General features: G+C 34.0%; 1 protein-coding gene across 2 annotated transcripts in view; it reads right to left on the bottom strand.

The window, feature by feature from the left end:
• Positions 1–2,696: 2,696 nt before the first annotated feature.
• LOC145668470 (DAZ-associated protein 2) overlaps positions 2,697–18,594 on the bottom strand; it is a 48,117-nt gene continuing 32,219 nt past the window's right edge. The window contains exons 3-5 of one of the 2 annotated variants that reach the window (XM_081736387.1): positions 11,881–12,011; positions 7,061–7,231; positions 2,697–5,563 (exon numbers count right to left, since the gene is read on the bottom strand). In XM_081736387.1, coding sequence (XP_081592513.1) covers positions 5,381–5,563; positions 7,061–7,231; positions 11,881–12,011 — 485 coding nt within the window. In that variant the 3' untranslated portion in view covers positions 2,697–5,380. The remainder of the gene's footprint in view (positions 5,564–7,060; positions 7,232–11,880; positions 12,012–18,594) is intronic. The other variant, XM_081736388.1, reaches the window with a different exon arrangement.

Raw genomic sequence — 18,594 nt, 5'->3', positions numbered from 1 at the left:
ACTATATTACATAGCTGTGATACATGTATATTAATAACTTTCTTACATTCAAACCTGAACGCTCTGTCAGTAAAATGCAGTTATAAAAAAATTCGGTAGATAGGATATGAATGGTTATAAAATAAACATTGATTCGCGAATCCAAGGGCCCATGTTTATTAGCCTCTCCCGTTCTTATTTACTGTTCTCTTGACAGTGTACTTTCAACAGGTTTTAATCTCGTATCTCTATTTCTATAAGATAATGTTTGTAAAATAGAATTGAGAACAAATAATCTACCTAGCAAGATCAGAGTTCTACCTTTTGAACTTGAACTCTTCTAGTCGTCTAGGTTTTTGTGACCAAAAATGTACGTTTCTTTGCGTATATAATAAATCGGAAAATGCATATTTTATTGATTTGTATTACGTGTTCCCACGGCTATTTACAAGTAAAAATTTACTTCAGTATTCAATTGTAGACGGGGTCAAAATGACCAATGTTGTTGTTCTACTGTTAAAAGCATTAATATATCGTCGCTGCGCCTCGAAGAACAATGTGACTTTTTGGTCGAAAATGAGTTATGCCGTGCAAATAAACATCAAAGCTGACAGGCAGCATCCCTCATGTGATAAGTGAATATTCAATTGTTTCACCACTACAACGAAAAATAATAAGGCTTCAAATTCTAATCACGTACGTATTGATTGTGTATGTGTTTATAACGGCGCAAAAGATAAACTGACATGTGCTGCGTAAACAAAAATAGTAACATTGTTGAAGCAAGCCAGTGCATAATATACGCAGAACCAATTTTATTGTATTTTCAAGTGTTTCCGTGTATATTTGGCAAAATTTTTAGAGTAGAATATTTCTTGCTTCTGAAAAGTTCTGGTTTTAGCACATAGCGGTTCTTCGAGGTGCAGCGACGATATGAAACTGCTAAATTTGAGGCATAAGATGTATCAATGATGGCGCATATTCACGATGATTAATATGGTAGAGGTAAGAGCCAGAGCACGCTACCTATTTGCAATTGAAGTAAATCACAACTGCCAAACAATTGTGACACATTTAGTATGGAGATGCTTTTGAAGCATTCATTACGGCTTGCAATAATAACGTGAAATAAGGAATCTGAATTTTAAATAGAAAAAGCAGCAAATATCGCAGAGTCTATGCTTATGCTACTGGATATGAAGTTAACATCCATACATTTTCAATTTAAATATTGTAAATTTTAATAATGAATTACAGCAAAAACTCCGGAGTATTTTATTTATTATAAAGCAAACCACTTAAAGAGCAGTCTTTTCAATGAACTCTCAACGTAAAGGTACCCATCTTTTCTGAATTACGATTTTTTTTTTTTTTTTAAAGAAATCAATTTAAAATTCAAATCTGAGGCTACAGCTGACTATTATCAAAACAAGAAAAAGGATTTTGTGGAGATAGAATTATGGGAATTACATGCTTACACTAATAAATGAAGCATCTTGTTGCTCCAAATACCCTTTCAGTATTTGTGCTCCTTCAGAGGTTGATAATGGTGAAGGTGACAATGAGGTTATTCCTACTTTTGTCAAAGTAACTACGCCCGACCTTTCTTCTGGTACAACTTTTCAATAATTCCCCCACATACATTCTCCATGCTTCGAAGCTAGTCTTCAAATAACTGTCATTCGTTGGATATATGGGCATTCAGTCTTCTTCACCTGAGGGAACAGCGCAAAGACGTACGGAGCGACGTCTGGACTCTACGGATATAATTTTCGGTTTCTTTCCAGTGTGGACAGTGCTCGAAGCAAAGGTGCGCTGAAGTGTTATCCTGGTGAAGAAACTATTAAATATGTGCCCACCCTCGAGTTGAGGTTCAGCTTCTTGAAAGCTTCGATAATTTTAAGCAGGTATTCTTCGACATACCATTTCTCTCACTGTCTTCTGATTTTCCAACACAACTCGCTCTAACGTTCTCTCTTCTTACGGGTCTGAATTTTCGGACACCCACGGGACCATCTTCGAACACCTATATTTAACCCTGAGCCTTGGTCGGAACGTCACAATAGTATAGCCAAGTTTCATTACCTGTCATTTTGAACAGGGATCTTCCCTATTTTCAAACAGTATTTCACGGCATCATGTAACACGACGAGCTATCTGTTCGCCGGTCAAGTTATGCGGCATTCAAAGCGTTCTAACTTGAAAATAATCTTACAGAATGGAACGAACTCCTGATGCATTAATGCCCAGGGACATCTCTATTTGGTGATTCGTCACATGTCTGTCTGTATCAAGAGTATGTTGTATTGCAGCAACGTCTCCATCAATTACAGACGAAGACGGTCGACTTGGCCATAGAGCGTTCCGGGCACTAATGCTATGATATAATTATGCTTTCTGAAAACTTTGGAATTTGTTTGAAACCGAGTGAAATGGTCATACATAAACTAGACAGACATGCGGAATCCAACCGACTACTGTATAACAAAATTTTATAACCTGTTGGTTTCTCAAGTTCTTTTGGGTACTAATGCTATGACATGATTATGCTTTCTGAAAACTGTTTGGAATTTGTTTGAAAAAGAGTAAAATAAAATGCTTACCAATTCTGTGGTATCTTCTGAGCTTACTGTACACGGAAAACACATCTTGACTATACCTATTTTTTTTTTTTTTTTTTAAATAACTACATGTTGTAGGTGAAGTAAAAAAGACAATTACAGGAAATGAATAATTTGAATTTTATTTAAGTACAATACAGACAAAACTGATTTAGAAGGAATTTTTTATTTTATTTTTTTATATATATTTTTTTTGGAATTTCAAAACAAGCACTTTTTTTCTTTACTTGCCGATGAAGTCCCTGAGCAAACACTCAAAAAAGAAATTGGCATTTATTCACTACTCACTCACTCATTTACACACACACACAATTTGTCATTAACTCGCGATGAATACATCTAGAAACTACACTCTTTGAAACAAACCTGACAGATGATGAAGGAATAAGACAGAGAGAGAGAAATCAAATAGACTAGAGTAGTTTACTACAAATTGACTTCGATGTCATCTACAACTGCATGCCTTCTTTGACAACATAATACCCATCTCAACAAATCGTTCCCCCTCCTGTCTGGTCATATATTTCAAATACCTTCTTTTGTCCCTAACAAGAATGTGATTCAAAGAATTAAATATAGAGCAAGGAATAACAGAACTTATGTATATATGTGTTTATTTATTTTATATATAGCGGAATAGATATAATACCACTAGCGTCTTTAAATATTCTATTTATTCGTATACTTATTTTTCGATTGATGTCCTTTCACGTAACATTTTACTGACATATTTCATGCTGTTATTAGTTTCTTTTTTCATTAAAAAGAGTTGAAACAAGATTTTGCTTAATAAGTTTATCCTATTGTTCAATTACTCAATGAAATAACCTAATTACAAAGCATAAATACACGGTCTGACTTCCTTGATGTAAGATGATCATACTTGTAAATACAAACACAACATACAAACATATTGTATTCATAAACTTTTTTAACGAACTTACTTTTTTTTTTACGAAAACATACTGACTGAAGTATGAAAAAAATGTGTTGTCCAGCAACATATAAAATATTATGCTTATAAAACAATTCTGCATCAACTGTCATAAAAAAATCTATCCACAAAAGAGACAAAAAGAAAAAAAAGAACAGTCTTTTAAATCTTAGTTCCCAACGGTCAGCTGCTACCATTCTTCGGAAATAAATCATCACATTCACACGAACATTTTACAACACTACTCAAATACACTTCAAAATAATTAAATGAAACAATTTTAACAGCTCTCGTGAGAAAACACTTTGCCCAGGTTCAATCAGCAAGAACAATACGATCACAGTTCAAGAATCTGGTGTTACCCATATATATTTTTTTCTCTCTCTAATGATGTCTTAAACAACAAGCTATATAGCTAAAAATTCTTTCATTATTTTTAACATGTTGATACACAGTTCAAGTAACAACAGTTCATTAAAAAACTTCAAGTGTTTTGGAAGTTAACGACATTCATCATCACACCTTCCTAATATCACTTAATAGTGTTTCTTATTAAAATCCCTCTCTCCCCCCTCCCACATTGCCCAGAGTAAATATTATATTCCTTTTTGCATCTACAATTGTAGATTATAAGTGCAATTAGATATGACCAATTTCCACCTGCAAAATTGGAAGTTGTGGAGTAGTCTACCATATTCTTCACTTAATTGCACAATGTGCAAAAAAGAAAACTCCCCTCTTTTTTCTCTCTTAATGATGTATCAAGGGAGATCAAAAAATTAAACACCGGAATTACAACAAAATGTGATACATACTTTCATACATTCTATTTATCAAATGCACAATGTTAAATTCAGATTCACAGGTTTAAAAAAAATGAATGTACAAAAATGGCACATATCCTTTCTGCTTTCTTCACTTGTATAGTTTAAAAAAAAATAAAGATTGTACCATTATTAACGAAAGAGGTCTCACTCCAAACGTCGTACAAAGAAAAGAAAAAACTTCCGCCCGTCTGATTGTAGAAAACAATCTTTTTTTTTTTTAAAAAAAAAACGTGATCCCAAATTCAAAAATTATTCTTTTTTTAATACTTAACACAATTCACTTTTATATCTCAACGATGAAGTCACTGAGAAAATTCTATTACAGCAAGCAATATTTTCTTTACTTTCAACAAAAGTTAACATTTTCTTGATAAAGTATTTCTTACTCGAACATGCTAATTTAACAAATTTTTAATTTTACTTAGTTTCAACCACTACTAAATATATTAATCATGAAATGAGCCACTCTGTTCTTTTATTCTGTGCTTAAATTTGTACGTTTTCTTTCAATGATAAATATTTTTATGTATAAAAAAAAAACAAAGTTTCTACAGGACACTAACTTGTGTTATTGTGAAGGCCAAAATATTTTTAATTTCTCTACCGTATATACTTTTTTCAATAGTGTTTATATACATATGCACAGGGGCTTTCTTTAAGATTTAAATACAACAAAAAGAAAATGAAAATTATTTGCAAATATATATATATATATATATATATATAAATAAATTTTATAATTTCAAGAACTTAACATGCTTTAACAGTTGCTTAACAACCATATAAAATTCCTCGTTACAGATTGGTTTCTAATAAAAACAATTAGTTTATCCTTCTTATTGAATCATAAAAATGACTCTGTATAGATTAGTGTGAATTGAAAATAAACAATGAGGACTTCTTTAAAATTTTTTGACGGCTACATGTCTTTATGTTTCTAACGAACGGGTTACAAGGCTATTTTCTCCGCTCTTCCATCATACCTTTTGATGTTTTCTTGCGCTAAAAATCACCAATCTCTACCAGAAGGTATATCCTCCATCAGATCCACCTGTAAGGAAAGAGCCTTTCTTCTGAGTGAGAGCTACATTGTGCCCTGCCATTGCTGCCAATTGAGCTGCATTTGCAGCCACTCCTGGTGGTGGAGGTGGCATCACAGGTTGAGCAATGCCATCGAAGCGGGCACCGGCGTCAAATCCATTCTATAATTATAACGAATTTTATTATATATATAAATGACAACTATCAACTATCAAATAAACATAATTCTTACAATAAGAATTTTTAGTGAAAGAAAAACATATACGAAACTTTCATGCCAAAGTGAGGTTATGAGAATAATTTAACGGTAAAAACATTAGAAATTTGTTTTAAGCACTTGGTCAAATAGGGTAGAAGGGAGGAATTGGGCGGAAATCTTTTAAAATTAATATTTTGAATTTCAGTACATTTTTTTATGGAATTTAATTACACCAAAATTTTGGGTGGATAGATGTTGATCAGAAAGCTTAGATGAATTTTGAGAGGATGTAATAATCATAAAAAAACAAAAACTGATTTGGTTGAGAAATAATATATTTGAAACTAAGTTTTAGGTTTGTGTCACAATAAATCGCGCATCTGTTAATATTTCTAGCTAGATTTTTTAGTGCTGGCATATTCGTAACCACACATAAAAAGTTCTGTCTGTAATCACGAATCTTCTCTGGCTGAAAAAAAATTAAAAGCGCTTTGGAGATTGCACTTGTGTCGTTTGGATTCAGAGAAACACTAACTGCTTGATCTTGTCAAAATTCTCGCGCACTCAATTCAGTTGACCGGAAATTTGGAATAAAATTTTGAAAAGTAGCACTAAAACAAGACAAAAGGGAAGGGGGAATATAAATAAGGGAATAAAGGACCCAGAGGGGATAAAGTGCTGAAAAATTATTTCTATATTTAACTGGAAGCAAACTTGACACATAGAGTACTTCCGAAGAGCTCGTTTCCGCTCGAAAAGATAAGTGTGCACTTTAAAATCCTAACCTTAGTTATTAAATAACGCTTTCAATAGCTGTGATCAAGGTCAACCCTGTGTTTCAAGAAAAATGTAACTTGGACTCGATAAAAATATTACTTCCATGTATTTATTTCTGGTTAAAAAGCAAGAAAAGTATGACCATTTGAATCTCTGCCGTATTGATGGTAGAGGATGCATATGACGAGTATATCACACTTATAAACTACTGGAAATTTGTATGCTCGGATGGTCTGAAATTAATTTCATTTGTATGCTTGTAGGTTAGTTCATTTAGACTCTCTTTGCTGGACGCTGTGTAAATATTCTGTAATCCTGAGCACCCTTCTGAAATTCAAATTTGACCGAAACAATAACAGTGACTTTTAAAGCTTAACATTCTGTGAGTTTTTCAGTTACGAACCCACTTGAATTTTAAAAGGATGACTTAGATTAACAAGACAGTCCTTTTTCATATCAAAGTTCCGATGAAGAAAACAGAAGGCTTCTGAAACGATTATCGTACAATAATTCATATAAAATACCATTTTCAGGGAAATATCAGTTTTGACATTTTTAAACTCACTACGACACGGTTCATACTTAGAATTCTATGTACTAACTAGGAAAATATACACTAAAGCATATATCTACTTTAACATACGCGTACACTGTTGAATTTCTTGAGAAACTGTTTACTTACAGGTATCATCACTGTTGACCTAAGTGGAGTTGGTTGAACACCTGGATATGCGTAGCTCAAGGAGGGGTAGTAGGCTTGCATGGGGCTATATGCAGGATAACCCAAAGGATAGCCAGCTGCTGCAGGGTAGCCTTGAGCGTAAACTGAAGTAGCCGTTGTTGGAGGATACACCTGAAATACCGAACAAATTATCCACTTTTGTTTGTGATTATACATATATGGCAGTTTATATCAACCTTATAGTACTTCTAATAGGAACACAAGGAATATTTCATTACAAGTATGGATGTAGAAAATGTCCGATTGTAGTATATTACTTACGATAGAACGAAGTGCCATAATGCTCAACGGAAAAAAAAAAAAAAAAAAAATAGGAACTATTAATATAATGTTAACATAAAATGAACTGTTACTTGAATCCCATACAGAGTACCTGTTAACCACATCAGTGAAGCCTGGTATAAGAGACGAATAAGGTGAACATATACTTGATTGGTTGATAACTGTAAACTGCTAACTTCCTAGCTTTAGCCTATGAACTTGGAAGTTATGCAGCAAACTATTTTCTTTTTCAAAGTTCTTTATATATTCATTAATTTTTGTTTCATACTCGTTGATGATTATCTAAAATAACAAGTTTTCTCAATTTCTATATTTGTTCAACTACGATTAACATAATGTTATACATTTCAAGAATGATGTCCGGAAGCTGGACGGACGGATGGATGAATGGATGGACAGACAGACAGACAGGTAGGTAGATAGATAGATAGATGGAGAGACTAACTACGGAATTGTCACGATATAGCTTCATAAGAATTTCCCGAAGGCATTCACTGAAATGACCACGGAACAGACGAGAACTAAATTCAGGATCATCGGCGTTTATTGACAGTAGCGGTAGCACAGAATTAAGCTGGTTTCTTCACTTTGCGTGAGCTATTGACGGAATATGTGCTTTCATTTGATCCAAATGTATGAGGATTTAACGACCTTATGCAAACTGGAAGTATAGAGACTATTGAATGCAGCACTGAATACATGTTAAACAGAACAAATGATTTAAGAATTGAAATGCTGGTATAATTCATTTTCATAGAACTTGGATTGTTTAATGAGGGCAGGCAGCCAACAACTAACAAGTGTTAACAAATTATCTATCTATTAAAACGCTACAATAGCAGCAAACCTATAACTGAGCTCCAACCTATAACTCTGGATTTCAAACCTTTGATTTACGGTTATTTGTGGTTTCACATTTAATAAAGACAAATATTTTAACGTATTTGTACTTTAAATAAATTATTTAAATAGACCCGTTTTTCATAAAGTTTATCTTCTTTAAATTATTGTTCAAAGCCCTTGTATTTTAATAAGCCTTTTCCAAAATCAATACAAATGAATTGTGTTGCCATCTTTAGAGTTCTTTTAAACTATACATTTGTGGACGTTTATATGTTTGTGACTAATCCTTTCGACAATGAGATCTCGGAAACTACAGACTCTAGAAAGATGACGTTTTCACTGACCGATTGCAAATTTTATGTAGATTGTCCAGTTCTAATTGAATATTTATAAAACATGGCCATTATTTCTTTATTACATTTTTATGGGTACACTGGAAATGTTGAAATTAGAAAAAAAAAGCATCATATCCTACGCATTATACATTCCAACACCACATTATTGTATACGGGGATGCATACCTCTCACGTTTGTTTCATGGCCAAATGATAATGTAAAAAGGATAACCATTTCTCCACTCTAAGTTGAATCTTTATTGTTTGGAGTGTTTTGCCCAATGAACACAATATATCACTGACATTATAATTAATTGTGTGTGAAATGTATTTGCTTATTACATACTGCATGCAAGAACAAAGAAAACACTGATCATACATGAATTAAAAGCTCCAACCGGAAGTAGGCTCAAATCTTGTAAACGGTGCGAGGTACTGAAAAAGTAATCGAAAAAAAAAATCTCCCCTTTATGGTATCTCTTACCAATTTTTATCAAGACGTCTTTCACTTGTCTTTGTAAAGGGACATGTACATATCTGAGGAATAACAAGGAGATTCATGCTCATATGTGAATGATGCGCTATGTAGAGAGCGCAGGTTCAGCTAGTGTTTATAAAAAAAAAAATATTTAGATTGCGCTTGATGTTGAATAGGGAGGCAAAGAGCATACTAATGATACTATGACAGTACTTTCCATGTTTCCTCCAATGTAACTTTTAGATCTTATCCTTTTTAGAAAATCCTGCAGGATGCGTAATGTTGACAGCACTATTAAAAGTCACTGACTTGCGAAAGACAGCAAATGGCGTTGAGAAAATGTCAAAATACTGCTCAAGTGTAGAGCATCAGTTAAGCTCGTAGTAACTACAATATGTATCCTTTGCGAACTTCAAATAGTGCTCACTCCGTGCCTTCGGTGTTCTAAATTTCTATAGTACCCTACCTGGTTTTTCCCTGGCTTACTTTTCATTAAGTTGGTTACGAAACAAATTTCTCGTATAAGCATATCTAGTAAAAGTAGCTAAAAGAATACCCAGAGGCCAATAGAATAAGTTTCAAGGAGTTAGAAATCGATTTTATGCAATAAGACACTATCTATACTCATTATGTAGTGACGCACAATGTACTGAGCGACTGATTGTTCGAAATACTGCTAACATTTGAAGTTACATTACTAAAATTTGATGTTAAAATAAGCTTTTCTTTCACTATGCATTATAAAACATTATCAAATTAACGAAAGGCGCTTTAAATTCATGGTTGGTTCATTTTCGCACTGGCAAATAATTCTAATACACCAATGTCATAAATGAACTCCTTCATGGCTACGCGGTTAGCGTACGCGTCTTTGGCGTGGAAGACCCGGGCTCGATTCCCGACGGGAGCTCATTTAGTTTGGAATCCACGTTAATCAGTAGGTCCACGTCTCATATAGCTTCGCTGTTGAAAGGGACGTTAAAATCTACTCAACTCAACCAATGTCATAAATGAATAAGACATTAATGTAGTTTTTTTCTTTACGTAAATAAGAATTATATGCATTATAAATAACAGTAAGAAGAACTACACTTCGGGTTTGAGGTCATTTAATCTAAATGTATTATTCTGAAAAGTATTTGTCTGAATAAAATAATAATAATAATAATAATAATAATAAAACAACTCAAATTGCTTGAAGGTATTTCGATAGCAACACAGTAAGTCTTTACTTTATAAATTTACCTGTTAGGCTCAGTGATATTAATGATTTTACACTTTTTCTTTATGCATATTTACTATTCTTGATTTGTTTATAATCTTTATCATTTTCATCCTAGTTCTTGTGAAATGTTTCTGAACACAAAAAACATTTATGCTGTGTAACAATAGTAAATGTATCTATAGTATCAATGAGTGATAAGAAATCTGCTTTTCTTTATATGTACCTTGCAACTGTATGCTGGTTAGTATTGACTGCCACGTAACATTTTTCTGATGCAGTCCAGAGAGCGCCATCGTACTTCATTCGTAAAACTTACCTAAATTTAAAAAAGTCAATTTCTGTGGAATAATAACTGTTGTAAGCCTGATATGTTAGGATATTCCAAAGCGTGTTAGTAACAAATTAGCGAAACTACTGTCTGAACAAACAGTATGAACAATCTGAATTGCCGCAAGATGATTTCTTTTTAAATATGAATTTTCAAAATATTTTAAGTTTGTAATATTATATATATATAAAAGAGAACGTACAAAATTTTGTCCGCTCATCACGCTAATACGGCTGAACCAATTTCTTTCATTTTTGGGGGGTTATTAGGATTTGGACCCTAGATGGTTTTTATCATATCACTTTAATTTTTAATTACCAGTGTCTTGAGATAATTGACCATTCAAGTGTCCATAACGTACAAATCCTTTGTTATTAGTTCATCATAGGTAAAAATAAACGTATTTATATGCAACCCGCATGACCGTGTCACTCGGCGGGTTAACATAAATGACAGGCGATATACAGCGGAAAATAGCTTGAATCTTCTGTTTAAAATTTTTTAATTGATTTGCTTATTTTTACAGACACTTGTACAATATGCCAGCACCGGGATGACCGCAGCGAAGCGGGGCGGGTTAACATAAATGACAGGCGATATAATGTTAAGATTTACTGCAATCTTCTATGGTTTTTATCATATCACTTGAAAGCGAAAAAGTAAAAATTATCTAAGTAACAAAGTTTATTGCGTTCCGGGGTGACCGCAGCGAAGCGGGGTGAACGCTGCTAGTATTATATATATGTATGTATATATAAAATTGTACTGGTATCTTCAGGTGAATGTATTCTGAGTACACAGTGGTCCTGAAGTACACAGTGGTCCTGAAGTAAATAAATCATTAGAAAAATCAATCACAGTATTTGTAACGTAATTTTTGGCCATACTAATGAACTGTCAATGTAAAACCTAAAAAATATGTACATAAAATGCATTTTAATCACATCAAAATACAAGAGAGGACTACAGAAATTATAATATATAAAAAAATCTCTCTGAGAACTAACTCACATGTACCTGCGAAAGATATTATATATATAGGATGTCCCGAAAGTCCCCTGCTAATTTTGCTTCATGTATAACAGGTAAAAAAGAAGAAAAGAAACATTCTTCATAAATTTGTTACAATCATAATTTAATCCAACAAGTACGAGAAATTGTATTTGAACTAAAAGGTGAAAATCCAATTGTTACTAGCAAAAGCTAGGCAGTGTTAACTCTCAGATAGAAACAATAATTATTTTTTATAAAGAAAAATCATATACTCACTTGTTGACCCACAACCGGATGAGTGAGAGATTGGTCATACGTTGGGGGAGGACCCTGTGCAGCTGCAGCGGCATACAACTGAGCCTGACCTGGAAATACTCCATACGGTGTTGCTCCTGGAACTGCAAACACTTTTGTTACGTTAATCTCAATTTTTCAACAAAAAAACTTCAATATCAAACACAATGTGCTACGTCATTACGCTAAGTAAATTACTTTCGGACTGTTGCAAATAAATTTTCTAAATAAACAGTTAGTTATAAGTGAAAGTCATTCTCTCTTAATAATGAAAATCAATCATACTAAGACAACTTTAATATGCGCACAACTCCCACTCAAACTCTTGTTTCTAGATTTCAAGGTCTCTCTTTCTCTCTCTCTCTGTACCATAACCCTTGTCAAAAAAGTTCCAAAATTAATTTTTTATTCTTAGTGAGTATTTAAACAGGCGAATTGGTTATTACTTAGTCACTTGATTTGTGTTATGAACATACATACATGTAACCAATTACTCACGAGTACTCATGGGTCGTACTGGAAAATACATATTCTTTTAAAAAGGAACATTATTCAGGTTAGTTTTTGATATATATTATAATGTGTTATATACGTTCAATTACTAATTACCAATTACTCACATATTTGTGTTTCTGTCAACTATTACGACCAATACTCCGAGTGTTTCCTAGGACACTCCTCTTCAGGAACACCCTGGTTTAAGTCATATATTCCAATAAACTCTTTACATGTTTAGTTTTATCAACACAGTGGAAATTCTAAAAAAATGTATCAATACTTATAAAATTGTATCAATAGTAAAACTGAAGGCAACTACTAATTTATCTGTATGAACGAATATAAATCTCTGTAGGGCTACGTATGTATAGTGCACTAAACAATCCACTAGTACCCTGTACATATATTCCAAGTTTTATCAGCACATGGATTCTTTTATAAAAATATTCGAAAACTTGTTCTTATCACTCGCCGAAAGACATATTAGAATTATGTGCATTCAATGTAGTCATACTACACTGTTATTTAGTAAAAAACATTCATACCACAACTTTTCTAGTTTGTGTATTCTGTATAAATTTTATTTATCGAAAGTAGATGTAACGAAGATTTTAAGCTGATATTTATTTCTTGCTTTATTGCTGAGATTAGTAATGATGCCATCCCAATCTATACCAAAATTTCGTTTATCGGTGTTAGTTTTGTATTTTCCTAATATAATATGGCTCAAATCACATCTTTCAATAGTAGCAGCAGCTTTGAACAGAACACTCATATTCCGTATTGAGTGTTTGGTCGATTGAAGTGTTTAAATAACCCTGAATGACTCCTTTGGAGGCTCCTTAAAATGTTCTTTCAACCTGGTGCTAATATTCCTTCTTGCCATTCCTATATATATAGTATATATATATATCCTAGGTATGTAACATCGCATCTGTAATTTGTTCACTGTCTGGGTTGCTCCTGAAGAGGAGTGCCGAAGTGAAGCACTCGAAATATTGGATGTAATAACAAGTACGAGATCAGTCCTATTATAACGTGTTCCATATACTCCGTAAGTAATATAGTGAAATCTCCCTTAACGAACATCTTTAAATAGCAGACTCCTCCACAGTACGAACAAATATGTTTGTCCCGGCAAAAATGTGTGTTTTGAAAAGTCAGATGCGGACACAGTCAGTCTGCTTTTATCCCCAACGTTTCAGTAACATCTGTATAATGGAAAGGAATCTTTCAGTTCACACGTACTAGACACAGAAAATACTTTCTGCAATTTGAAAATAAATATTCAACTGATTCAGCAGTTACAAGCAAATTTCTATTAAAACTAGTACCCACAGAATTACAGGCAAGCAACTACTGAAGACATCTTTCCAAAAATTCATAAAGCATGAAGATCGGTTAGTTCCTTGCACATTCCCAGTTTTCAATAATGTTGCATGTTCTCATTGGATTACTTTAACTTTTAATACAGTCCGTAAGTGACTGAGGGACTTTTATATAGGTATGACTTAAATTACACACACATTATGGAGTACATCTATATGAGCAGATCATCCGTTTTTTTTTTTTCAGAGGGAGATTTTTACCTCATTCCAGCAATGATTCGAATACTGAGTAGAATATTATGATACTAGCCTATATTTACATTTACAGCTGACGTATTTATTACTGCATACAATTACCGCTTTAACTTGAGTAATTTAAATTCATGTAACCTCCCAATAATAATAATAATAATAATAATAATAATAATATAATTATTATTATCATCATCATCGGTATTCTGCCTTTATTGGCAGGTCACTTGCCGCAGCTGAGAAGCTTCCATGCTCTGCTAACCTCTTCATCTTCAGGTATGATCTTTCTGTTTTTATATCATCCATTAATTGTAGTTCCTTCGCCCCTCCCTCTCTTCTCGCCACCATATCCTTTAGGACGTTCCTCATGATACAATTTCTTCTTAGGCAATGTCCCAATTAGTTTCTCTTCCTCTTCTTAATAATATCTAAAAGTGTTCTTTTCTCCCCCCACCATTTCTAACACACACTCATTCGTTTTCCGCTCGACCCAACTAATTCTTTCCATTCTTCTTCACACCCACATTTCGAAGGCTTCTAATCGATTTTCATCACTTTTACGTAATGTCCACGTTTCCGCCCCATACAGTACAACATTCCATACGAAGCATTTTATGAGTCTTTTTCTCAACTCTTTATTCAAGGTCCCACAAAACAGACTTTTCTTCCTCCTAAAGGCTTCTTTTGCCATTCCTATCCTTGCTTTTATTTTACATTCGCACTTCATGTCATTACTAAGAATACTACCCAGATATCGAAAACTGTTCACTTGTTCTATTTTCTCCCCTCCCACTTTTATATTTGACACAGACCCCTTCGTTCCAATCACCATAGCTTTTGTCTTTCTACCATTTATTTTCATCCCATATTCTTCAAAGCCCGTCCTCATTTTTTCTAACATTTTATTGATTTTCTTTTCAGATTCTGCAACAAGCGCCATATCATCTGCAAATCTTATGCATCTAATCATTCTACCTCCTACCGAAATGCTGGCATCATCATATAGGCTCTTTTTCACTAACTCTTTTAGATAGACATTAAATAGTGTTGGCGAGAGGCAGCATCCTTGAACTCCCTTTCCAATTGCACTCTCTTCCCTCAGTTCTTCAATACTTACTTGTTGGTTCATGTATAAGTTTCTTATGAGTCTTCTATCTTCCCATTCCAACCCTATATTCGTTAGAACTCCCAACAATAATTCCCAATTCACGCGGTCAAAAGCCTTTTCTAGATCAATAAATACAACATACACCTCTTTCCCTTTTTCTATAAAACTTTCACCGATCGCCCTTAATAATCCAATTACATCTCTTGTGCCTTTGCCTCTTCTGAACTCGAACTGCTTCTCCTCAACTTCATTTGTTCTTCCCATTAACGGACAAATATTCATTCCCTATTGGGCCAGTTATTTAGAGATTTTAGTGTTCACCCATGTCTTTGGAAGTTGTTCTGTCTAATTCCACCAGACAGCACGGCTGCGCCTAGCAGCAATGTTCGTCATGCTGGTGTATTTAACTGGGGCTATTTCAGTAATCTGTTGAACACAGAGTTAATATTAAGTTTCATGTTAAGGTAGGAAAAACACACATAAAACAAGAAATCTGATATACCAAGTCTAGGGCGACCACACATTATCACGAAGCCTTGTGTCAGAATAGTGGACGGGGTGTTAGAAGACGGAACAAAATGCTGAAAATGTGAAACACGCGAGCAATTTTGAGAAAAGTTTTTTTTCTTGCTATTTGCATGATCTTCGATGTAGTAAACTTGCATAAAGATAGGTATACTCAAATTATACGCGATGACTGAGGGAAACGGTCGTACACTGACAGAAGAGATGAAAAATTAAAAAAAAAAAGAAAATCATCGAACTATCGGAAAGATCCCATATTCCAGTTCAATATTACTGACAAAGATAAAAATTATTGCTATGGATATAAACTTCAAACGTGTTGAATGAGAGATCATGGTTTACAATCTAGAAGAAAGTGAAGCGGCAACCATCAAAAATATACTGTTGATCAAAAAACAAATACACTGTTAATCAACTGACGCCAGTGGTGTGGTGCACCATAAATTTGAGTTTCAAAAATTGGACTGATTTGAGTTGAGCGTCCCGTTCAGCAGTGGACCACATAAGCTCCCACCGGAAATTGAACCTGGGTTTCCTAATCATATGGCCACGAAGGAGCTTTTGTGTTTCAAAAAGTATAAAATGAACAACGATTTTCATACTGAGGTAATAAAATATTTGCACCTCGAGAATGGTTCTCCTGCACGATAGTGAAGACTTCATACCTACGTATCGATATACGAATAACTGTCATTAATCTTCCATGTTTGACTAATTGTCACCATGCTGCTTTTTATGGTTCCCCGTGTGAAAATAATTGGAAGGAAAGCGACGTTATTTAAATTTCAGAAAGGCTACTGAAAAAGGTTTTGACATACGTGTTGAGAAGTACTCCAGAAGAGATTAATTATCCCTACTTGCTCCCGAGACGTCCAAGAACATTGTGTATAGATAGTGAAACGAACTATCCTAACTGGAGCAGGAATTACACAAATCTTATACAATAGTAGTATTGGCTTAATATGATAAATCTGAGTCAACTTCTTTCGAAGAATGTATTTATTTACTTGAAGAGCACAAAAACACTAAACGTGTAAGTTCGAATAACAAAATTAAATTTAAGAATAATTTACTATTTGTACAAGATGAAATTATAAAAGAAATAATGACTTCATACGTAATGCAATTCACCCTCTTGTGGACTAAACTCAAAGAAGATAACGTACTGTATCACACACTTCAATCATTTGTAAGAAGTTTCACAAGTCACGGCGTTGCTTTCACGCCTGAAACACAATTGAAGGCACCCCATTCGCTTAGTCGAGAAGTCATTGTTTCATATGGGATTTTCGAATTCGTTTAGACATAGCTGAAGTTAAAAGAAGACTTTTGACATTAACCTTAAAAAATTTGCCCGTGCTTTTTCAAGTGATTCGTATATTCTATTCAGTGAATTTAATATTTTAAACTAAACTAATAGCACAAACTCAGGTATGTTTCAATCTAAAGCATTTTTTTTTTTTTAAATTTATAAAATAGATGATATATTCACCCTTACAAATGAACATTACGAACGAACAATATACCAAGTTGAAGTGAACCGAATTCAGAAGCTCCCGGCGTAGAAATCTGTGGAACAAAGTCTCTGTTGTTGAGCTGAGATGTCGCTGGCTAAACGTGGTCATCAAATATAGCGATCTTCAGTTCGTAGGTGATGGACTACTTGTCCACCGACTTTCGTTCAGATTCGGCCAGTAGTTACCGAGAAATAATGTACCCCATACAAGACGAGCCGAACTTGTCCGAGCCAATCTACAAATAAAGCATTTTTTATTCCCTAGATCACATACTATACGGCCATCAAATTTGGTTCAGATCCGACCAGTAGTTACCGAGAAATAACGTATCACATAGGAGAGCCAAGCCGAGCCCAAGCTGTTCGCCGCCGAACCCTACTAAATATAGCGATCTTTATTCCTTACACGATTAGTTACTTGCCCACAGAATTTCGTTGAAACCCAGCCAGTAATTACCGAAGTCGAGCCCGGCTACCAAATATAGCGATCTTTATTTTTTTTAGATAATGTGCTACTTGCCCACAGAATTTCGTTGAGTTCCAGCAAGTTATTACCGAGGAATAACGTACCACATACGAAGCAAGTCGAGTCCGACCACCAAATATAGCAATTTTTCTCCTCTTGGTCATAAGCTATTTGCCCACCAAATTTGGTTCAGATCCAACCATTAATTACCGAAAAATAAAGAAATAAAGTACCAGATACATAAACATACTTTTTTTTTTTTTTTTTGGTGAAACTATAAGCTCCGTATGCTTACGCCACGCACACGGCAAAATGCACTATTTAGATGCACAAAAATATAATGGTTGTGAAAACAATTCCAACTGCCGCTAGAATTGGTGTATTACGCAAGAAGGTTCAGAGGGAGATAAAAAGAAACAGCTTACATATTGATAAGAGATGTATTATGAGTATCAAAGAAATGGGAACAAGAAAAATAATTCCACATTTATTTAACAATATATAATAGTCTGAATAAATCCGGTCATTATCATGAAATCCCCATCTATGTCATCACTGGGGTCCGTAGTAATTTTAGAATGTCAAGCATATCAATCAATTCTGTGAAAAAGGTTTTCTGGTTTTCCTAGGTTCTTTCCTATGGGCAGAAATAACCGAATCGGATATTATCTTATGTGGTATATCAGTCAGAGGTCTATCTGTATTCAATCTAGAAGTTTTTTTTCTGAAATGGAAAAGAATCTTCTTCATATCCCTTGTGACTAGCCTCCCAAGCTATCTTCAGACAACTGTCCTCTTGGCAGTGGCACTGATCGAATCAGTGCCATGTACAAACAGACGCACTTACCTTTCACTACACATACAACTCAATGAATAAATTAGCTGTGTCCAAACAGTAACTATGTCTAATTAGCAGTGTTAATTATAATGGCATTTTGACAAGGTACCCAAAATGACTGAAAAATTTGTAGTAAGTTTAGCATCAAGACTCTTAACTTCTGCC

Source organism: Thermobia domestica, chromosome 13 (genome assembly GCF_964235325.1).
Source record: "Thermobia domestica chromosome 13, izTheDome1.hap1.1, whole genome shotgun sequence".
Classification (NCBI taxonomy): domain Eukaryota; kingdom Metazoa; phylum Arthropoda; class Insecta; order Zygentoma; family Lepismatidae; genus Thermobia; species Thermobia domestica.
The sequence above is the reverse complement of the archived record's forward strand: the minus strand, read 5'-3'. Positions and strand labels throughout refer to the sequence as shown.